The 21,832-nt window shown below is 44.8% G+C and overlaps 1 protein-coding gene across 2 annotated transcripts; it reads left to right on the top strand.

The window, feature by feature from the left end:
• Positions 1 to 231: 231 nt before the first annotated feature.
• LOC103354810 (14-3-3 protein epsilon) lies at positions 232 to 21,232 on the top strand. Of its 2 annotated transcripts, XM_008278357.1 has the most exons (7): positions 303 to 448; positions 6,916 to 7,115; positions 8,570 to 8,676; positions 11,564 to 11,770; positions 12,636 to 12,772; positions 13,025 to 13,078; positions 19,384 to 21,232. In XM_008278357.1, exons 1-6 carry the CDS (start codon positions 385 to 387, stop codon positions 13,030 to 13,032), a joined length of 723 nt encoding a protein of 240 aa, XP_008276579.1. In that variant the 5' UTR covers positions 303 to 384; the 3' UTR covers positions 13,033 to 13,078; positions 19,384 to 21,232. The 2 variants fall into 2 exon arrangements, with proteins under 2 accessions (XP_008276580.1, XP_008276579.1); XM_008278358.1 differs by lacking the exon at positions 13,025 to 13,078 and having other exon boundaries at positions 232 to 448.
• Positions 21,233 to 21,832: the final 600 nt, after the last annotated feature.

The raw sequence follows: 21,832 nt of genomic DNA, 5'->3' as shown, positions 1-21,832 counted from the left end.
ACAGATGCTAATATGTGCTTTCTGTGTACGCCGAATTTAAGAGTTTTTACCAATTAATTAAAACAACTGAATCACGGCGGCGTTACATGAGCTGAAAATTACTAGAAGCGGAATTTGGCGGCGCTTGAATGGAGTTCGGTGGGCTCATCCCGGACACTGGTTTATTTCGGGACTTGGCTCCAGGCTGTAGGCGTGGATCATGAGGAGTGCTGCGTGGAATACCCGGATGGAGCCGCGGCGCCATCTTTACGCCAGTGCTACCGGTGGGTCTTCGGCTCAGCGGAGCGACGGTGCTGTTGCTGATCCACCACCAGGAACTGCCGAGCAGCCCATAATCCCCCCTTTCCACCGGGACGCTACGAAAAGCCCCAGTACCCGAGCGCCATGGCGGACAGAGAGAACTTAGTATACCAGGCGAAACTCGCCGAGCAGGCGGAGAGATACGACGGTGAGTGTCCGGTTAGATGTCGGTCATTGCAGAAAGCCTGGCCCCGCTTCCCCCCACAGTCTCCCTGCGCAGGGGGCTCGGAGGCGCAGGTAAAGCAGTTCACATGGATCTGTTGGGTGAGAGGAGACAAAATGGCGGAGATTCCCCCAGCCGAATGAGACATGAAACGTTTAAAAAATGTTTTTTCTTTTGTCCACATAGAGAGCACGGCCATTACGGAGAAGCGGGTTCTCTGGTTTGCTGTAGTGTCCGGTGAACATTTACTGTAGTTACTCGGTGAGCTAAGCTAGTCTCCCGCTAGCGTTAGTTAGCTAGCTATAATTGCTAACTAGCTTGCTAGCCTTTCTTCAGCCGCGACACGCGTCACGCCAAACACCATTCAAAAATACAGCGGTAGAGCTGGCGTCCACACCCCGTCAAACATGACTTGCACTTACTCTGGATTTCTAGTGTCTGCGGATAAAACCGGGACCGTTCCGACCCAGCAGGCAGTGAAATGTGCTGCAAAAAACCGCCTCAGTTAATGCGGGCACAGCCTGTCGCCCCATCAAGTGTTATGGAGAGAAGTCAGGCTAACTTGTAGAAAACTTAGATTTTTATAAGTTTTCATGTCGTGTTGGGTGCAGGACAAATTCAACAGTGACGTTGCTTTTTAACAGCTCGTCAGACGTTGTAGATTAATTAACTCACCACTGCAGCAGCTTAAAACAAAAACATACATGCAAGGCTTTGTTCAGCTGTAAATTGTTAACCAGCAGCGTTTTCTCCCTGTGACTGAACAATAAACTGGATCGTGGGTTAAGCTTGGGCCAACTTTCTAGTAATCCAAGTAAATATTGTTTTGCTGTTTATCAATATTAAATCAAAAGTTTAATTGGTTTATTTATGCTCAGTCAGAGTCTGGTGCATGGCCAGGGCACACACAGAGGCCTCATTAGTACAGTTAGCATGCTGTTTGTCCTCATGGCCCCTGAGTTGAATTAAGGTTGTTTTTTTAAATTCTTCTGCATAGACACATTTGTGACACCTCCCTAAGATGTTTTAGCCACAGCCAATATTATCAGAATTATAAGAATGAATTAAAATGTCTTCACTAAGATTTCATGTAGCGCAATGGGCATTTATTGTTTATCAGGTGGTCAGAAATAAAAGAAAAATGACCCACAGCCTGAGAATAACTACCAGAGTACATCCAGTGTATACGTATGTTGCTGGCATCAGCTTTTGCATTAATCACTGCAACTGATAACCGTTGTCATTCTCAATTAATTGTCATAAATATCCGTCCTAGTTACAATGAGTGAAACCTTTAAATAGGTTGTTTTTGTCCAATTAGTGCGCTTAAAACCCAAGTCTAGTAAAAGTACATGGACTTGTAGTAAAAAAAAAAACAACAAATCCTAATTTTTGGGAAGATTTTTAGGCATTCATGCTCAGAGTCATTAATCATTTTTCTGACTAAGCAGTGTGTCAATGACCTGTTAATGCCTTTTACTAGTGATCAGACATGATATGGAGTTTTTCAGGGGGTGAGATGTGCACAGCCGCTAACAAAAGCACAACGTTTAAGATTTCTTATCCTGCCCTGATGAGTGTTTTCAGTCAAGCATAGTGTCTGTTTTACAGCTTGTTCCCATTCGTGCTGATGTAAAAAAAAACAACAACAAATAAACCCAAACAGCATTATGAGCAGTCATCATGGTGTGCTAAACTGTCTGCCCCACACATGGAGCCCCATTTGTCTCAAGTCTCTTCCCACTAACAGGAGTCAGTGGAGTTGCATTTTCCACATTTTTTAGCCGTGCTGCAGCTGCTGGCGTTGATTGTAGACGTTCTCGTCAGCGCGTCTGTGTCGAACATGGCTCTTGTTCTGTCTCATTTTTTAAGTTAAGATGAAGACACATGCTTCTTTAATGAAGCATTTTACAGATTCATGATTGGATCGGGCTGTTTGTAGGTTCGTTTCTCCCACTGGGGTATTGTTGCTGCAGCACAGGCAGGATTTTTTTCTTTATATGACTGTTCTGGATGTTGGTACCACAGTGAAGCAGGGATACAGCTGGAAGGGAACAAAACTATTAGCAGGTACGTTTCCGACCACCTGTTTTTATGTGCGGTTATAATTAGCACAAAAAAAAAAGCCTTGAGTTTAAGTGCCAGCTGTCCAGAAACGCCGGAAGATTTCAAAGTTTAGGCTTAGAAATCTGACAAAAGCTCATGAGTGCTGGAGTGTCATTGTGCGTTCGTTTGTCTCCACCACGCTGCGATTACGCCACCAGAGCACTGGTTTGCAGTGTGGGTTCTGTGCCGCACTGTTGTCTCGTCCTGTTCTTCAAAGAATGGCATCTGTAATGGACCAGATCGAGTTGGAGCAAATGCACAGTGAACAACAACCACTTTAACCAGAATCGCTTCAACACAGAAAAGAGAGGAGACGTTGGAACCGTTAAAGTCGACATACTAATTGGTAATTATGAAAACGAGAAAGCAGCATATGGCTAAACTGGCAGAAGACCTGCTCTCGCGGTTGCATCATGAGCAAGTCGGACTCAGTGACATCCTATTACATTAGAGGCATTATCGTTGTACAAATCAATATGTGTGTAAACACTGCATATTATTTTTCATCTCTTGGCCTCAAAATTAAGAAAGAGTACGAGGCCACGTTGGTGCGATGTCACATTATAACTGCAACGTCTCGGGTTCAACTGGTACCAGAGACTCTTGTTGCATGTAGCGTCTCTCTTTGACCCACTAGAGGAATGTTAGCTATTAGCAGGGATGATTGTGCTCAAAAAATATGTAATAACAGGAGTTTTCCTGGCCCAGAACGGGCCTTTGGGGCGTGACCGTGCATGACAGTCAGCATAATCTGTCCACATAACTTGTCCGTGTTTACTTATTGAACAGAATCTTTGCTTTGCTGTGATTTCTGATCGTTTTATAAACAGAAATGTCTCTTATGTTTAAGGTGTTTATGCCATATGCTAATTTACCTGGATTTGCTGCACGTGCTCCGTGTTTGTCTTGGGACACTCGTTGTCTATTTACTCGCTTTAACGTTTCCTTTTGAAAAAATATTCCTTCCTAAAAAACATGTTCTCCTTGTCAGCGTTTACTGTTATGCATAAAATCCCCACGTTAGAATCCTTGTCTATGTAAACCTACTTGACTATAATACTGATGTTGATTCGAAATTAAATCATAATTCACTAAATCTGGTAAAGTTTTTTTTAATCACCAGCTTATACCTCTTTGAAGCGAAGGAAACCCTCAATGAATGCAAAACTCTGACTAATGGTGCATTAACGACAGCATCTCTTTATTTCATGAGCTACACGACTGCAGCCTGACCTCTGTAAGTACTTTTATTAGCATCCTTACGACTCGGTGTCCACAGAGGTTGTATTGAGCCCCGTTGTTGAGCGAGCGGCGGACCAGTGACCGTGATCAGTTCAGTGGATCCGCAGAGCTTTTAATGCTGCAAAAATGTTTTAAAAGCGCAGCAAGGTCATTGGGTTGATTTGAGAGCACAGGCCAGGCCGGAGAGTAAGCGATCAAAGCAGCATAGTGCTCCTCCTGGCCGGTAACCATTGTGTATCAAGTTTCAGCAGCATGCTGCTATTGGCCTCCACAGATAACACCCTGTCTGTGGCGTTAAAAGCCAAATGATTGGCGTACTGTGCTCACCTCCAGGGCAGGGATGGGCAGCATGGCCAAAAAAACGATATGTATTTTTTCCACTCGGTCTTACGTACGATTCACTGTTGTTTTTCCTCTTTACAAACTCATAGGAAGTAATTTTCTTTCTCAAAAACTATACACGTTTCCCCTGCAACTGAAGCTCCATGTGCAGAACAACCAGCAAACGAAAGCACCTCTGGCACCCAGGAGGGAGGTAGCTGATGTTCGCAGCCTTTTTAGTTGTGGTTTTGTAATTGGGACGGGCACTAGCATGTAAACCTCACAGAAACACGCATTGCTCCCATTCCACTGCATGCTTTTGTCTCAGGTGCTGGGACGGATCTGAGCCGCCACAGTTGCTTTGAGCCGAGGTTTTACAAACTTTACACGGCCTGTTTGATGCCAGAGTGGCAAGAGCTGAAGTAACCCAACCACCGCTGCCATTATTCGTGTCTGAGCAGAACCTTCACATGCGTCTCCAAGGAGCGTCTTCTCACTGCTGGCACTGGTGTGTTCTTTGAGAGACGGAGAAGTCGCATATCTTTCATTATGTGGCCCCGCCCTGCTCTGGAGCACCAGGTTTAGCATCGGCTCTGACTCATCCACAGCTTGAGCCGCAGCTCTGTTTTTATTACCACAGAAGATAATGGCATATTTTGTCATTAGCATGCCACACCTGCTGTTACTTATGTAAGAGGGGGCTTTCTGTCGCCCCAGACAGTGTGTGTTGCATTCAAAATATTGTGCATTAAAAACATGCTTTCATGCGTTCTGAGGCTGAACATGATGTATGTTTGCTGACGGCTCTGAAGCAGTTTAATTTAGGTGTTTATGCTGCTGCAAAGCCTCCTCGAGCTGCTCCCAGTGATTTGATTAAAGAGGCTCCACATTGTGTCTCATTTATACTGACCCTCAGGGAAATCGCTTATAGTGCTGATTAATTACTCCTTCAGAGCAGACTGATATTTAGGATTTTTTTATTTGTTTTTTTTGCCATTTCATCCCCGAATTCTATGTTCCTGTTTCACGCCACACTGAACCACGTTGAAGACATCGCCTATTGAATCACGTTTGATCCAGCTCAGCACTCTGGTCCACGGTGCTGGCTCGGTTCCCAGCACCCCTCCATAGGTGTGCACAGGTAGAGGTGTTTCTACTCATGTAGTGTCCCAGGCACTGCATTCATGAAACACGGAGGATGACAGAAACCTTTCACGGCTCAACTCTGTGTTTTCAGCTCTCTTTAAACGGTTGGAGGATTTGTTTGTTTTTACTGAACAAAATCAGGGAAATTTAATCATCATGACGGAGGACCCAGCTTTTTAGACACGTTTTCATGCTTACCTCTCGTGGGCCACGCAGATAATTTTGGTTTACCAGATTTAAGATTCCTGCCTCCACCCAAAAAGAAGTGACGGAGATTCTGTCTGTGGTGCTGACAACATTTAGGAATTCCTGAAAACTATTCAGCTGCAGCATTTCCTCCTTGTTACTGTGGATAATCCACAGAACTCACGCTGAGCGGTTTTTAGTTGTTCATATAAGTCTGAATCAACACGCTGTATCGTCAGATTAGCGATAACGCGGCAACATTACCGGAGGACTGGAGGCAGTTTCTATGGTGGTGGTTTGAGAGAGATTCTGACAGACCTGATGGTGGATTTTTGAGTTCAGAACAAGTTCAAACCTCGACGAAGCCGGTCCAGACTCAGCCCATACCTCGTGTGACGAATACAACATGTTATGAAGATTTGAGTTGTTCCTGAATAAACGGTGCAGCTGGAGATTCTCCTCAGTAGATCAATGTGGTTTTGACGCGGCCTGTCTTTCTGTTGTTGTCGTTGAAGCGACGTTAACTGCCGGAGACGCTGCTGTTGTGCTGACGTCACACCAGAGCGTTTAGTGTCAGCAGATCGTGTCTCGTTTTCTCCCGCAGACAGTTTGTGCAACTTGTGTAGGTGTTCGGATGTATCGACGAGCTGCCTGAGCCGCGTTCGCCTCGTTAACATGACGGTCCAATTACACGAGATGCGACGTTTGTGGTGTAATCACGTATCAGCGTTTCCGCCGCCACCCTGATGCAACCCGGTACAGAAACACTAACTCCCACTAGAATTTATCGCACTGAAGTTGGAGGTAAAAGTAAATGTTGTTTTGTTATTATCAGTTGTTCGGCCCCTCTGACAATAAATAAAAATCCGACGTGGACCTTCAAGTGATAAATTTGAGGGCCTCAGATTAGGAATTTCGATTCATTTTGAACATGAACAGAAAGTTTAGAAATATTTCTGATACGACCTCATAATGAAGCTTTGTGCGAAACAAGCCAAACTTGACTTTGGTGTGACTCAAACATACCGTGTAGCTCTATCTTGAAATGCCTGTTTTCATTTTAAAGCCTGTGTTGTCTACATTTATGTTTGCCTCGTTCTTCTTTGCCTTTGTTGTCGTTTGTCTCGGCTCGTTGGCGCCACTCGTAGATCGGTGGAATAACTGGAGTTCTGAGAAAGAAGCTCTGCAGGGTACCTCTGTAAAATTTGCTTATCACATAATAGTCCAATTAGCCGCTAACTGGTGTTTGTATAAAGGAGTTGCTGAACTAGATAAGCTGATGGTGGTTTGATGACTGAGCAGGTTGTGGATGAAGCTGCCTATCTGGTCAGACGGGCAGACAGCATGTTCTACCCGAAGCAGATGCAATGAACGTGCAATACTTAATGAAGCAGCTGACGGCAGCATTGCCACTGCCTTGTGTCACTTGTTTCCTTGTGTGTGTGTCTCAGAAATGGTGGAGTCGATGAAGAAGGTGGCCAGTATGGACGTGGAGCTGACGGTGGAGGAGAGGAACCTGCTGTCTGTAGCCTACAAGAACGTGATCGGAGCCAGAAGAGCCTCCTGGAGGATAATCAGCAGCCTCGAACAGAAAGAAGAAAACAAAGGCGGCGAAGACAAACTAAAGATGATCCGAGAATACAGGAAAACGGTCAGACGTCGTCGTAAACCCACGCTTGACAGTGTCGTTGTTTTGTTTTTGCTCGCTGTGTGGAGGTTCTCGAGAATCTGAAGGTTTTGGATGTCAGTAAAACCACTTTGAGACCTTTTGAAACTTTAGAAAATCAACTCACTTCACACAGGTGCTCTGTACAAAACAAAGCAGTCGTAATAAACCGACTTGTTTTAATGCGGATGTGACGAAAAACTCGAGCAGACACAAGTTTATTTAGCAAGTTATTTTTAAAAAAAAATACTTGTCAGGTCCTTAATTGGACATAGTAATGAAAATACAAACCCAGGACAGGAACAGAGGTTTTCAAAGTGGGAAGTGGATCTTCTCAGGGGTCTCTGAACTGTTATAGAATAGCCTCAACATGCTGTTTGGTGAATCAGAGTTCTGAAATACTGTAGTTTGGGGATTTTTTTTCAGTTTTCCCCAACTGTCCCAAAGTCAGAAACTAATAAATACCTTAAGAGACAGACCTTTTTATGTATTTTGTGTGACGTGAAGTTGTGTTAAAATCAGTGTTTGTGTGTCTTGGCTCAGTTGTTGAGTGTCTATGCAGTGAAATAACATAATTTCAAGGGCGTCTAGGAACTGTGCAAAACTGAGTAAACTAGTGAAGTGAAGGGCAGTAATCTTGGTCTGAGTGGAGGCCCACAGTCTCAGACTACTGGCCTGAAATACAACTGACTGGAAGTTGCTGCCTGCCTTGTTATTTCATGGAGACGAGTGTAGTCGTCGAGATGCCGGAGACCCTCTTTGGCAGGACTTTTTAAGCTTTCCTTCGCTGGCTGCTACGCTTTGAGGGGAGATGGTGAGATTTCACAGCCCAGCGACACTTGTCTGAGTGAAATAATGAGATGGGCAGCAACCGTGAATTCACTTTAAATCACTTTTCTTGCTGCAGAGCGACTCCTCGGCGGCGGCACCGCAGAGGAAACTCATCCTGGTGTTGTCAAACAGCATGAGCTGCGTAACTATGCTTTGCTAAAATGCTAAGTTAGAAGTCCAGTTCTGAAACACTCACCGTGAACTGGGTAAAGGCAGCATCCTAAGAGAGCTGTTCACTTCACGAGGACACGCAGCTATATGTCAGAAATGTCAGGTTTAGGTGGCCACCACTGACCCCAGATCTGGGCCACGCAGCACCCAGTCTGCATGCTCCCACAGGGGGGCTGCCCTTTGTACGCCTGCCCACATTAACCACCGCTGGTGTGGCAGGAAATGTTTATTTTATTCAGAAATTATTTACTGCCACTCGCAGCTCATTGACAGTCCGAGTGGGACATCAGGTCTTCGCTGACTCAAGTCGTACCAAATCAGAGTTTTAATGATTTAATTAAATCAAAAATTAAATTTGTCCCAGCGCCTGAAATGACCCTTTACTGATGGCAAGGTGTGGTGTGTTTTGTTTTGTTTGTTTGTTTGTTTGTTTGCAGGTTGAGAAAGAGCTGAAATCAATCTGCAACGACATTCTGGATGTACTGGACAAGCACCTCATCTTAGCTGCTACCACGGGAGAATCTAAGGTTTTCTACTACAAAATGTGAGTTTCCAGTAAATGCGTGTAAATGTGCGTTCATGACGACCAGCGCAAACACGCACAGAACAAAGTGTTTTGGTTCTGGATGCGTGATTTGCTTGATGACCTCTTTCGCTCCTCCTGTCCCGTCCTGCCTTAAACTTTTCTTATCAGTTAATTGTGATGTGATGTGGGTCTGAGCTGCTTCGTGTTATATTTACTGTGAAGTGTTCCTACGGTGGTCAGCAAATAAGAAAAAGTTGTTTGTTGCCGGGCAGCCTGAGGGGTGTTCTGCGAAACAAAGATGGCTTGACGAAACCTAAAACCCCAATCAGACATAATAGCATCAAGCAGTGTTTATCGTGTCTTCTGCTAGCCAGGTTTTCCCCCAACACGCTCTGTGTACGATACGAAAGGGGCTGTTTGACTTGTCATTTGACTCTTCTTTGTAGCGTACCAACTGTGTGCCGGCTTCAGCAGAGAGGAAGAAATTGCGAACGCAAAAAGCACTTAAACTGCAAACGATGCAAGAGAGGACTGCTAGTAGAAAAATGTTAATGATTCAAGTTCATATACTCAGTGGCTTATTTCTGATGTGACAGCCACACACTAGAGCTCCGACACTAAAGTCATTTTAGTTTCTGGACAGACTAAAGTGAAATTTAGACCTCGTCCACATGTAGCAGGGTTTTTGTAAAACCGAATATCCTGCCTCGTCCGTCTAGAAAAAAGCTAACGTACACACCACCTCGATTTTAGAAAAGGATTCCTCCTTATCTGACCACGTTAGTGCGTTGTTCCGAACATTCATGTTCTACGTGAGGATGTAATAACTCCGATGACAGGAGCGACAACCGGGACGTACAGATATTGTCACGCCTCTCAAAGTTCTCCCACCAGCTGGCAGCACGTCCCGGTTCTGACCCAAAACCGGCGTCGGTGTCTTTGACGGAGAACACGCCTCGGACGTGGAATGGCAAGAAAATAACCGTCCTCCGCCTGTGTTCTTGGAGCGGTATCTGGACCTGGACCAGAGACGACACAGTTCTGAGGGCGTCCACGCTGTTTCCACATGTAAACACAGGTCACGTGTGTGACGTAAAGAACACGTTTTGTCGCAGGCAGTGACGTTTGGAAACCTAAAACCTGGTTACTGACATGCAGACGCATAAACGGAGGATTCACAGATCTTCACTTTGGTCGGAGGTTTTTGAAAGAATCGTTTTTAACGCCGTAAATCTGCGTTTTTGTGTGGACGACAGGAAACTTCGTAGAAGAATATCTTCGTTTGTCAGATACCCTGCTGCGTGTGGACGAGGCTGAAGGTTATTTATTGAATATTGTCTCTGACTCATGAGCTTCATGATCTGTGATCTGCAGACAATCAGGACCTAACATAAAATCGCATTGAAGCATTTTCTACATCACCACCTGAATGCATGCAGGTTCCTGTGACCTGGAGCTGCACCGCTTCGTTCAGTGGCGTTACTAATGTTCAGCAGGTTTGCAGATATAATTCCCTTAGCTGAAAATCTGTGTTGCTTGCAGATGATCAGGAGAAGAACTAGTGAAAGGGAGACGCTTCTTACAGATGACTTAAACAGAACAGAACCTCCTCCAGAGCAGGTTCACTGTGCAGCATCAGTTACCATGGTAACATAGCAGGCATTAAAAACTCCAGCTTCAGGCTCAACATGCTTCACTGAGCCGTTGAGCGTCCCCTCAGGGCGTCTAACGTCCACACGGCTGCTGGTCGGAGATTTCCTGTGTGTGTGGTGATGTCCTACGTGTATACGCTGGAGTGTTTCATCTGAAGTCAAACTTTTCTGTTCGTGTTTAATCACAGTTTGCACTCTGATATTAATTATGTAGGTTTCTGGCATAGTTTAGGAATCCGCGACGCCTCGTCTTCCTTACAGCAGGATTGCCCTATTTACAATGGTTCATCACAGTTTGAGCTGAGTTTGAGGTGTGATGGCTGTGGAGGAGAGCTGTTCCACGCAGCACTCTTGTTTCTCCTACAGGCCTGTCGACATGAGATGAACTTAAATGCTTATTGTCCTCCTGGAGAATGAATCTCTACAACACAGCAGGACACAATAAGTCTCTTCAGTAAATCAATGGTTCAACTGAAATCAACTTTTGAGTGAACAAAACCCCCAAAAATCCCACCAGAGTATTTCACCCACCATTTACTGCCCTGCTGTTTCCTAACAGGCAGATCTCTGATCACAGATATTCAGCTCTAAACAAAATTAAGCTGCAGAACCGCTGCTTGGTTGTTCAGACTGTTTACCGTACATGTGTTCTGATTGCACTTCTATGGACCTCAGAGGCTCTTTATTCACATGGATCAGGACCATCAGGCCTGTGGGTACCGAGCGGCCCCAGAAAGGTGCTTCAGTCTCCTCAGCTCCACTTGCTTTATTTGAAAAGGATTTCTCCAGCTTGTAATACGCAGCCTCTGAAAAAATGTTTGTTTTTGCTTCAGACGACCACGGGGAGAGACTTTTCAGTATTCAGTGCTCATAACGCCGCTGTGAGCAGCTACAGCGTTTGGATTTCTTCCTTTTAAAGCCTGATGGACAGTAAGGCAGGAGGGCCATGACCATTTATCCAGTGTCTGGTACAAGCTATTAGAAAGACCTCAGCTCCCCAGCTCGAGTTAGTATTTTAATGAAATGTGCTGTGACATGTCAGAAAACCATGAAACACAGCAACGTTTATTGAAAAGTCTTCACTGTCGGTTTAACAGTTGATGTGTTTGTCTCACCCTGCACATTGCAGGACATTAGACTCTGTACCTGTGATTTATTTAGATCTTGCCGACACATCAGTGCTCTAAACTCTCTGTTTCTGTTGTGTGTTTGTGTGAAAGTTGATACCTGACCTTTGTGTTTCCCCTGCTCAGGAAGGGAGATTACCACAGGTACCTGGCAGAGTTTGCCACAGGCAACGACAGGAAGGAGGCAGCTGAGAACAGTTTGGTAGCGTACAAAGCCGCAAGTGACATCGCCATGATCGAACTCCCTCCAACGCACCCCATTCGTCTGGGACTGGCCCTTAACTTTTCAGTTTTCTATTATGAAATCCTCAACTCGCCAGACCGTGCTTGCAGGTGAGTGTTTTCAGTACTTTGGTAAAAGAAAATAATCATATTAAAAAAACATCCCAATTGCAGGTGCTCAGTTTGAAGAAAGTTCAGAAAGCTAAAATTTGAGGGAAATATTTGGCATATTCTGGCATGTTTAGTGTCGGGTGTTTGGCATCCCAAGTGTTTCATAGGACTTAATTTGTTGAATGCATCGTGTGTAGAAAGGAATCAGCATCCGTCAGTCATGTAGCATTGATACTAAACTACTGAGCACCACTACGGAGCGTTTTAGCTTCTAGTATGAAAAAACCCCTCTGATAAAGCCGCTGTAACCGAGTGTACAAGCTTCAGAAAGACACTGCAATCATCTAAAGAGTAAAACAACAAAGACGTTTTTTCCTTTCTGGACCTGGTTGTAACCAAACTAGACCTTAAAGGAGGATGAATATTTGTCACCTGGAACATCATCTTTTGCTGTTTTTCTGGAGTCCAAAAACCCACGAGTCCTCCCTTTGAAAAACAAACCGGCTGCTGCAGTTTGCTTTTTTTTTGTCCAGTGTTTGTAAATCACATCCACATGTTTTAATATCTTCTCCTTTCTGCTGTGGTCCAAGCCACATGAAAAGAAACTGAGCGTGTGCTCCAGCTGTTCGACGCTGTTGGAGCTAAATGACTCCGAGAACTTCTTCCAGTGAACGCACTAATTTCTGCCCGTGTGCTTTGCTTCACTCCATTTGCGCTGCTGCAGTTGGAAGCAGAATCAAACGCAGACGGTCTGGCCTGAAACTCAAACAGTACGGATGCTTTAGCTGTGTGTTTGCCAGACGATGTGCAGCGTTTCCTCTGTGCCTTTACTGACCGGGCTGTCTTGCGTCCTCTCTGCTCACAGGTTGGCGAAGGAAGCATTTGACAATGCCATTGCAGAACTGGATACGCTGAGCGAGGAAAGCTATAAGGACTCAACACTTATCATGCAGTTGCTACGTGACAACTTGACACTATGGACCTCAGACGTGCAGGGAGACGGTGAGTGACCCGGCCCGTTCTTCACATCACGTTACTGGAAGATGGATTTAAATTATCCCCAGTTTCATGTTGTCCTTTGCTCTGCAGTGATAAATGATTGGTTCCCTCATGAGTTGCAGTCTGACTGTGTTTTCTTTTTAGAAGTTTTCTCTAACTTTGGTTTCTCTAAAACCTGAAGCATCTCTCACCTCTGTTCAGGCTCGATACTCACACTTCTTCTCTAACTCTTCATCTCCCCTCATTCCTCTTTAGATTCTTAAGGACAGCCCTCTTCCTTCCCTCTTCTCGGTTATAGAAGTGTATTTTGTAAGTCATTGCTCCGGTCTTGGGCTTGTGTGCCTCCACCTCAAGCTGTCCCTCCTGTCTCACCACCCTAACATCCTTCACCACCCTAACATCCTTCACCACCCTAACATCCTTCACCACCCTAACATCCTTCACCACCCTAACGTCCTTCACCACCCTAACGTCCTCACGGCACCAACCAGTCCGGCCTTTCAGGGATTGCACAGCTGTAATTTGCCTAATTGTATTGCTTCCTTTTCCACCCTCTTGTGCACGCGTGGAGCTCGACTGCTGTGTGTGTTTTCAGTGTCTCCAGGGTGTCCGCAAAACTTTCAATCATGCAAGGCTGTGTTTACCTCTCACCGGGGCAGATGATTACAAGATACTGCCCCAATAAACCGCACAAGTCCTGACTTCACTTCCCAACTCGCTGCTGCTGCTGCTGCTTCGCTAGTTTCCGTTTCTCGTTTTATCTCTCAGCAGATCAGAACATGTTCCCGCATGTCGTAAAACGATAGTTAGGTCCCCACGTGAGAACAAACGCCGCAATCTTCCATCTTGTATCTGTGATTTTTATGAGTGAAAACTGATGTTGAGGCGTGTTAATTAATGTCGGCTTCGTAGCAGATCCACGGAAACTTTCTGGTTAATGTTTTCTCTCCAAGCTGCTTGACTGATTAACCGTAAAAAAATCACACATCAGTCTACGATTCTTCTCTAGAACAATGATCAGCTGATTGCAGCACATTCAATCCACAACAGTCACAGGCAGTATAAAATCTGCCATCTACATTTAATATCCTCTGCTTCTCATTTCATTTTCTGGTTGTAGCTGCAGGTTGGGGTTATTATTAGATCAGTTTAATTGATGTTAACTCTCTGAACCCCGAGCAATTTCTGGGCTTTTTTTATTTTTTATTATTTATTTTTTTGCTCCTGTCACATTTTCTTCACTGAGGGCTCAGTTTTCTCTGCAGTAAAAAGTCCTGCACCTCCACGGAAACATCCCAGCCATGACCAGAGGTACAAATGTCTTCTGACCAGCATGTTGGTTGGATTACTTAAAGTGCAGGAATTGGGTAAAAAACACATGTGCAACCACCAGTACTGCAAAAAAAACTTGGTGGCTCTACTTTCTATAGATATTCTACTACTTCGATTGTTACCGCTGTGTTTTTTTTTTTTTACACTTCTCTGCATATCAACTCTAGAAAGATATTTCACCTGAATATATCCTCTGCTGACAACTTGCTCCTCTGTAGCCCATGTTTGAGCCACGCTGCATTTATTTTATTGCTCAAATGTGTTTTATTGTCCTCTTAATCCCTCTGGTTTGTTTCCGTGTTCTCTCCTATCTGCTCTGTGTAAACACAGCCTGCATTCAGCTAAATAGTCCCTGAATGTTGACTACTAGACACAGAGTTGAGTCACTGATAGTTAGTCAGTTGCACCGAGGACTGCAGATTTTTTTTGGTTTCTTTATAGAGTATAGTGCCAATGGGTTATTCATGATGAAACGGGGGGAAAAAAATTCAGCTGCATTTATTTAAGGAGTGTCTGAAAGCTAAAAAGTTAAGTCTTTCTGTTTTTATAGTTTCTGAGCGATAAATGGAAGAGAACATATTTTTCTAAATCTTTTGGGGTTCAGAGGATAAACTACAAACTCGTCTTTCTGGCTTGTTTCCGAACAACAGCTTGTTCTTCACAGCTTCAGTCTGCAAATGTTGTAAAGACCGGACTCTTATGAAATGTTGTCAAATAGCAGTCCTGATTACACACAGTTATTAGAACGATGATGGCAAGGAGATAACGAGAACTGACGAGAAAGGTTGGAAATGACCCACGATGAAGGCGTCTGAGCTGACAAAGGTCGTGTTTTCATAGTGGGGGACTTCTCAGCCTCAACGATGCCCCATGGCAGTATGATCAACAGAACCTGATTTATCAACTGTCTTAAACTTTCACAAGCATTAATCTAGTGGTATCTAAGTGGGAAGTGTAAAAATGAAATATAGAACGTAGCTTATCTTTGTCCCCCACAGTGGAAAAAAGAACACAAATTAAAGCCACAAGCGGCGATGGACGGGTCCTCGCCGTACGATCGTCAGCCTTCGGGGTTCGGTAGAAACGTGCTCTGAGTGGGACTCTGATCTGGCGTGTCGAGTTTCGGGCAGGTCAGAGCACGTGTGACCTAGTTACGAGCCACTTCCTGTTTAATGGCGAGCACGCGTGTAAAGTTTCAGACTGATCGGAGCACATACAGGCCACTTACATAGCACGTCTCTTATTGTGGCGCCCTCCTTTTTCAAAATGGCGAACTTCCTGTTGGGTTTAGGGTTTGGTGCTGATTGACTTTTTGGTGCGTCCCGACCTGCTACACATGCCCACTGAATGTCGTGGGTGTTGGTGAAACGAGCTTCCGACAGGACTCCGTTGAATGCTGGAAAAACAGTGAAAATGCGCAAAATGGCCTTTCGTTGAAATTGTGCGGGCCGCCATTTCCACACCGTCAGAATTTTGCGGAAGATTTTAATACCTTTTAATCACCACGTCCTGTAGCTTGTGCTGGCCAAATTTCAGGTGTGTTCGACGTACTCCCAAGGAGGAGATTGATTTAGAAAATGGCCGAAAAATGAGCGAATATCACTAGGCATGCTCGCCATTTGTCCAACATGGCAGATTTCCTGTTGGGTTTACAGAAACGAGCTAATGGACTTTTTTATGTGTCCTGACCTGCTACATATGTGTGCCGAATGTTGTAGCTCTAAGTGAAATGTAGCCCCGATGGGACTCTGTTGAAATATTGTAGGGGGCGCAGTTGAGCAGTGTTGCATTTTAGAGCTTGGAGCTGGTGAACTTTTTTGTGCGTCCCGACCTGCTCTCCAAATGTCGTAGCGCTGCGCCAGACATGCTTCCAATGGGACTTTGGTGAAATTTTCAAGGGGGCGCTGTGGAGCCATTTTGGCAGTGACATGTCCACATCCCCTATAATATCGCAATGTTCGCTAGTCCTGATGTACTTACAAACGTTCCTGAGTTTCCCAGTTCGTTTAGGCTCAAAATAACAAAGTTAAAAAATAATAATAATCACAGCAGTTTGAAAAGGCTCGTTGCACTGTCAGCGCTCGGACCCTGATGACTCCGGCCTTATATTAACCCAGAGAGCTTGCGGACACCCTGCTCCTTCACCGTGCACCTCAGCGGCACTGCACAGGGCTACAGCCGATCACGTCTGGGCTCAGCACCGCTTTTAAAACCTGTGAACGCAGCTCGCTGAAGTGCGGTAGCAGCGTCTGAGGCCGTCGCTCCGTCTCCTGCAGCTTTCTCACATCCCTGTTAGCCGCGGCGCTAATGAGTGCTGCTACGGTTTCTATTTTAATCATGACGGATTCTCGAGCCTTTTGTTATTTGTGCCTCTTAATTCTTCATTACACGGATGGCTGTGCTGTCTCTATGGTAACCTTTCTAAGCAACCAGTTGCACAGGTTCACAAGGCATTTCACCCTCTCAGTACATCTGACCGAGCTTGTGTGGAAGACACTGAATTAACTCTCGCTCGCTGGCCTGCATGTTGACGCGGTAAATGCTGGTTATTTTTAGCATGATCGACTCATCCACTGGTCAACACGTTCCTTAGACAAAGTTAGTTGTGCACTTTTATTGGATGTGATGGTCATTGTTCTGTGTCACATGTTTAATGTGCTCATCAGGGATGATCTCATTCAGTACGCTGCAATTTGCATAAATTTCCATAACAAACATCTTAACATAAAGCCGGCTTTAAAACTCTTATTTCACTTGGTTGACACGTTTTGGTGAATGTTTTTGCAGAGGAAATTCTTTTATCTGTTTCGTCACTCGGTAAATTAGAAAATACTGTCAAAAGCCACAGAGTTCTATTTTCAGTATGTTTACAGGAATAAAACGTTTGTTAAATCAGACTGAAAGGTATTTGGTGCACGAAAGCACGACTGAAAGGAAGGTTTTAAACAGTCTTAAAAAAAATGTGTTGTACAGTTCTATACCACTATTTATAGGGAACAAAAACCTCAAACATTAAACTATAAAAACTTCCCCAACTGATTATTTACTGATGGTTGCATGTTTAGTAATGCAGAATGGGTGTTGTCTAGATAATCAAGCTCTAATTTGCATAATGTCTGTATAGACATACGCTGGGTCGTAGGATAATTACATTAAAGTCTACTTTGGATGTTTTCTTTCCAGAAGCCTACAAAAAAAAAGATATTTTATGGATCCACAATCTGACTTATGCATGAAAACTTTTTGCCTTTAAATGAGCGTCAGGTGGTCAGGGTCAGCTGTTCCTCTCATTGCCTGACTTGATCCTTCACCTCCATGGGGCTTTGTTTGTGAACACGATGCTCATCCTGTGATTGACAGAGGAGCATCTTCTTAGTGTTTGATAACCTTGGGGTTGGTATTGATTCAGCATCTGCACTTCGTAGCTACAAAGACGTGCTTTTCATTTTGGTGAATGTTGGTCGGTGGGTGTTTCTAATGGTGTGATGTCGGTCATGATTGCGAGTGTTGGCTGAAGGTCCAAACCAACAATCACTTGATCCTGCTCTACTGGTGTCGCTTTTTCAGTCATTCTCTGACGTCGCTTCTTATTTTTGTGTTTTCCGGTGATTGAGCCACACAAGTTGAACCTTTGAAACGTTGCAGAAACGTTTCTTGTTTTGATTGAGCAGTGAAAGAAACCAGAAACTAAACGACTTGTTTTCCAACTGCCAAAAAACCTTAAAAGAGAAGAAGAAGAAATGAGCAAAACTTTGGTGTGCACAAGAGTCAAACGAGAAAAAACAAAACCAACTTAAGGAATTCTTTTGAAACTTGTCTGTGAAGATCCTCAGTCCTCCAGGTCCTGGTTCTTCTGGTGGATTAATCGTAGCAACTGGACTCGCATGAGTTCCTTGAAGACGTTCCACCTCTCATCCAAGAGGCTTCATCAGCTCTGACTGAGTAGTTGGGAGTTCCACATACTTCTATCCTTAAGGAGCCGTTAACACTTTAGTTTCGGCTTCAATTGGGGGGTTGTTGCTCCTCCCCCTCGTTGTGTGAGTCGTTAGTGCTCCCCCTGACACAGTGGGGTTCGTTAGGGTCTTTGTGGCTAGGTGTAAATGTAGTTTCATCTTCCTGGGGAGAGATATTCGGACTGAAGTGTAGACAGGTGAGAGGTGGTGCCTCTGACCTCCACCTCTGTTGAGGGATGGTCTTTCCAGTTTGATATAGATGGCTTCTTTCACCCCTCTCACAAACCATCTGTCCTCCCTGGACTACGTAAAGTCTTTTCAGAGTTGCAGTTATTCTTTTATGCTGGTCATCTCCACGTTTCGTGCTGTGGAGATTAAAATGATGACAGAAGCAGAAACGTCTGACCAGTCGAACGGGTTAAACGTCTGATGCATCAAAACGTACTCAGAAAAGGTGTTTCCATCGTTCACGAAGCAACTCGGCTCATCCTGGAACAACTACTTTAAGCGAGCACGAAAACTTCACGACTTTTCTGAACCAAATCTTGGATGTTTGTTTCCATGAACTTTTTGTAAAACCTCAAAATGCACACAAAGTATTCTGGGTACACTAACCCCACGTTTCCTAATTAAAGCCTCGCAGTTGAGAAGTCAGACATGAGTAGGAGTGGTAGCTTTCAGGTCTCTGTGAGCATTCTTAGTAGTGGGATCATTTCATTGTTGGTTTCATTTTTTATGGCATTTATCGATTAGCTCATCAAGCTCTGCAGAAGCCTGATAACGATCCTGATCATTTGAATCAGGTGTGTTGGAAGAGGGACACATCTAAAACATGCAGGACTGTGGCCCTCCAGGACCAGGACTGGACACCCCTGGCCTAAAACCACCACACCCATCCACAGTAACAATCCAAATGCCACACAACTAAAGTGACAACTGAAAAAATAGTCATTAAACATTTTGGATTTGAGCATTAATGCTCCCATGATCCTTTGTGCAGCCAACACAGGACTGTTTCTAGTTGTTACTCAGCTAACTACGATATTACACAGCAAACAAACTGGAGTCTTCCAGCTCACCAAACAGTAAGAGGCTCCACCTGGTGGCGCAAAGAGGGACTACAGGCAACACACACATCCCTCGTCTTCTGCTTTATAGTCGTAACTATTAATGCCCCTATTGGGGACTAAAGATCGGGAGGCTGACGCTTCAACTCGACGACCTCTTTTTGGTTTCCGTGTTGTCGGATTTGTTCAGACCTTGAAGACGTCTGAGTGCAGAAATATCAGCAACCCCAATCATTAGTCCATGTTTTTGTCTTTATCTCAGGTGAAGAACAGAACAAAGAAGCACTGCAAGATGCGGAGGAAGAGGCCCAGTGAGACTGAACAACCCAAGATGAGCCCTCATCATCCTCTTCTTCCTCCTCCTCCTCTGATTTCTCTCCTCCCGGCACTAGCTCCTGTCCCCAGCCACAGTTTTCAACTGGGTTTATACTGCAGCCCACACTCTTTCTCTACCTTCTTCTCCATCTCTACCCCTCTGTCTCGCCTTTTCTCCTCGTATGCACGTCATCTCCTGCCCCCCCCAGGGCCCGCTCGGCTCTCCATTTCCACTACCCCGGGCTTCTACCTTATTTTGATGACTCCTTTTGCAAGCCTGTACCCTTGAACGGGGACAGGTGGGTTTGTTTGAAGTGGGACTGTATGAGGTCCGTCAGCACCACCCTGTTTGGAGAAGCAGGAAGGGCAGCCGAGCTATGAGCCGCTGTGGGTGGGGTCAGCAGCAAAATGTGCCACCTGGAGGGGGGGCGTCAGTTTAAAGTGTACGCTATCTTTAGAATATTTTCACTGCTCCACCTTGCAGTCAGGCAGCCGATCCCGACGGGGACCCGAAGCTGTTAAATCGCTCTCTTCAAAGCCACCAAACTCCTTTGGACAAAAACTGTAGTTTTGCCTCACAGAACGGGGGCGTCGCTGGTTTGCTGCCGTGTGACTTCAGCGTTTTGACACGTTGGTTGGGATCCTAGCTTACATGTTAAAACACCAGAGTCACACAGCAGCAGACCGGCAGCTGCCGCGCTCGGCGACGTCAGAGTACAGTTTTTGTCGAAGGAGTCTGGCGGCTTTGAAGAGAGCGATTCAACAGCTTCAGGGAAAAGGCTGCTGAGTGGTAAAGATATTCTAAATATAGCAAACTGATGGCACTTTTTAGGTTGCTAACATACATTTTGCCGCAGAGCCCGTCTACAGCAGTGCATCGCTCAGCTTGCCGGGGCGCTGACCATCATCCACTGTAGGTAATAAACACTATGAACATAGACGTCATGCAGCCCCGCTTCAAAGAAACCCGACCGTCCCTCGAAGGTTCACGTCCTCTTTTACTGTTTTTATTTTTGCTTTACTTTGCTGTATCATCTGTTGCCAAGTACGCTTGCCTGTATTTGTAACACACATATGCAAGAGTTTATTTAAAGACAGTTCTCTGTTGTTCATCTTTTTTTCCTGTATATGTGTGTTTATGAACAATATGTTGTCCGTGCTTCTGTCAGTTTTGAAACACTTCAGTTATCACGTTGAGGAAATTTAGCCGTGAAGGAAGGTTCAAAAGGGATGTGTTAAAAGCTTTTAGGAAGAACTAAGTGCCCTCTTTACTTTGTGGTTACCAGACCTGCTCCGTTAACACATCAGTTTGTGTTTTTTTTGTTTTTTTAAATGACAAACATCAGAATGTCCCCCTTCTCCGAGCATCACTCTGACCTCTATTCTCGTCCACTCTCGGACCAAGTATTGTGCTGCGAGGCTGTAGCGCTTTTGCTAATGGCAGATAGTTAGGTAATGGCTTTTTAACAGACAAAATGTGCGCGTGTGTGTGTGTGCGCGGGAGGGGAATGCTCAACACTCTTTGATTGTAATGTAATGCAGTTTTGCATTGGCACTATATAAAAACAGTTTGGGAAATAGAGGCCTGCTGTATCTTTACTCCCCTGACTCTTTCAGGTTTCCTCGTCTCGACTCCGTCTTCTTTCCTCTCGTTTCCTCTCTTCCTTCCGTTCAGTATGTGTAACGTGAATCTGATTTGTACTACTGGATATTCTCACCGGAGCCACAAGTACCATCTGTATTCTTACTGAAACACAGCATGGAATTAACATTAAACTTCAAATTGAAAACGTTAATGTGAGGTGTCGTCTTCTGCTTTCAGCTCGTGCTTTGGTTTCAGTCTGATTTTGAACCACTAGAGGGCAGCGATGGCTAACGGCAGAGGAAAGATTCTGCAGTTCAGCTCGAGTGCAGTCAAATTCCATATATCCTCAGAGGTGCTCAAATCTGCTGATTAAGAAAAACCTCAAATGTAGCTCTGCATTAAAACTCATTTAAAGTAAAAGTCCTGCATTTAAAACCTAATTAAAATAGAAATGCTGTGCTTAAGTACATTTTTGAGGTACTTGTACTTGATTGTTTCCATTATGTGCTATTTTATACTTGTATGCCACAACATTTCTGAGGAATATTGCACTTTTTAGTCACTGTATCTATTTGACAGCATTTGTTTTAAGTGAATTCTGTCGCTTTGGGTGGGCAGACCTCCACCGGCGTCGCTCAGTGATGGCAGAGAAGATGATTTTCATCTGAGGAAAACGCCAAATCCTGGTGGCACGGGTTTCGTGCTCTGGATCCACTTTGGCAGGAAGGATCTCGGAGGCGGCATCAGGCAGCTGCCACTGGTTTTCCTCCAAGGCACCGATGGGGCAAAGGAAGAGGTTTCTCCAAACCAG

Source organism: Stegastes partitus, unplaced genomic scaffold (assembly GCF_000690725.1).
Source record: "Stegastes partitus isolate 25-593 unplaced genomic scaffold, Stegastes_partitus-1.0.2 Scaffold121, whole genome shotgun sequence".
Lineage (NCBI taxonomy): Eukaryota > Metazoa > Chordata > Actinopteri > Pomacentridae > Stegastes > Stegastes partitus.
This window is presented reverse-complemented; position numbering and strand designations above follow the sequence as displayed.

Coding starts and splice junctions, on each gene's coding strand:
- LOC103354810 (XM_008278358.1), top strand. CDS start 385: ATGGCGGACAGAGAGAACTTAGTATACCAGGCGAAACTCGCCGAGCAG. Junction 7,116..8,569: donor TCCGAGAATACAGGAAAACG/GTCAGACGTCGT, acceptor GTTTGTTTGCAG/GTTGAGAAAGAGCTGAAATC. Junction 11,771..12,635: donor TCGCCAGACCGTGCTTGCAG/GTGAGTGTTTTC, acceptor CTCTGCTCACAG/GTTGGCGAAGGAAGCATTTG.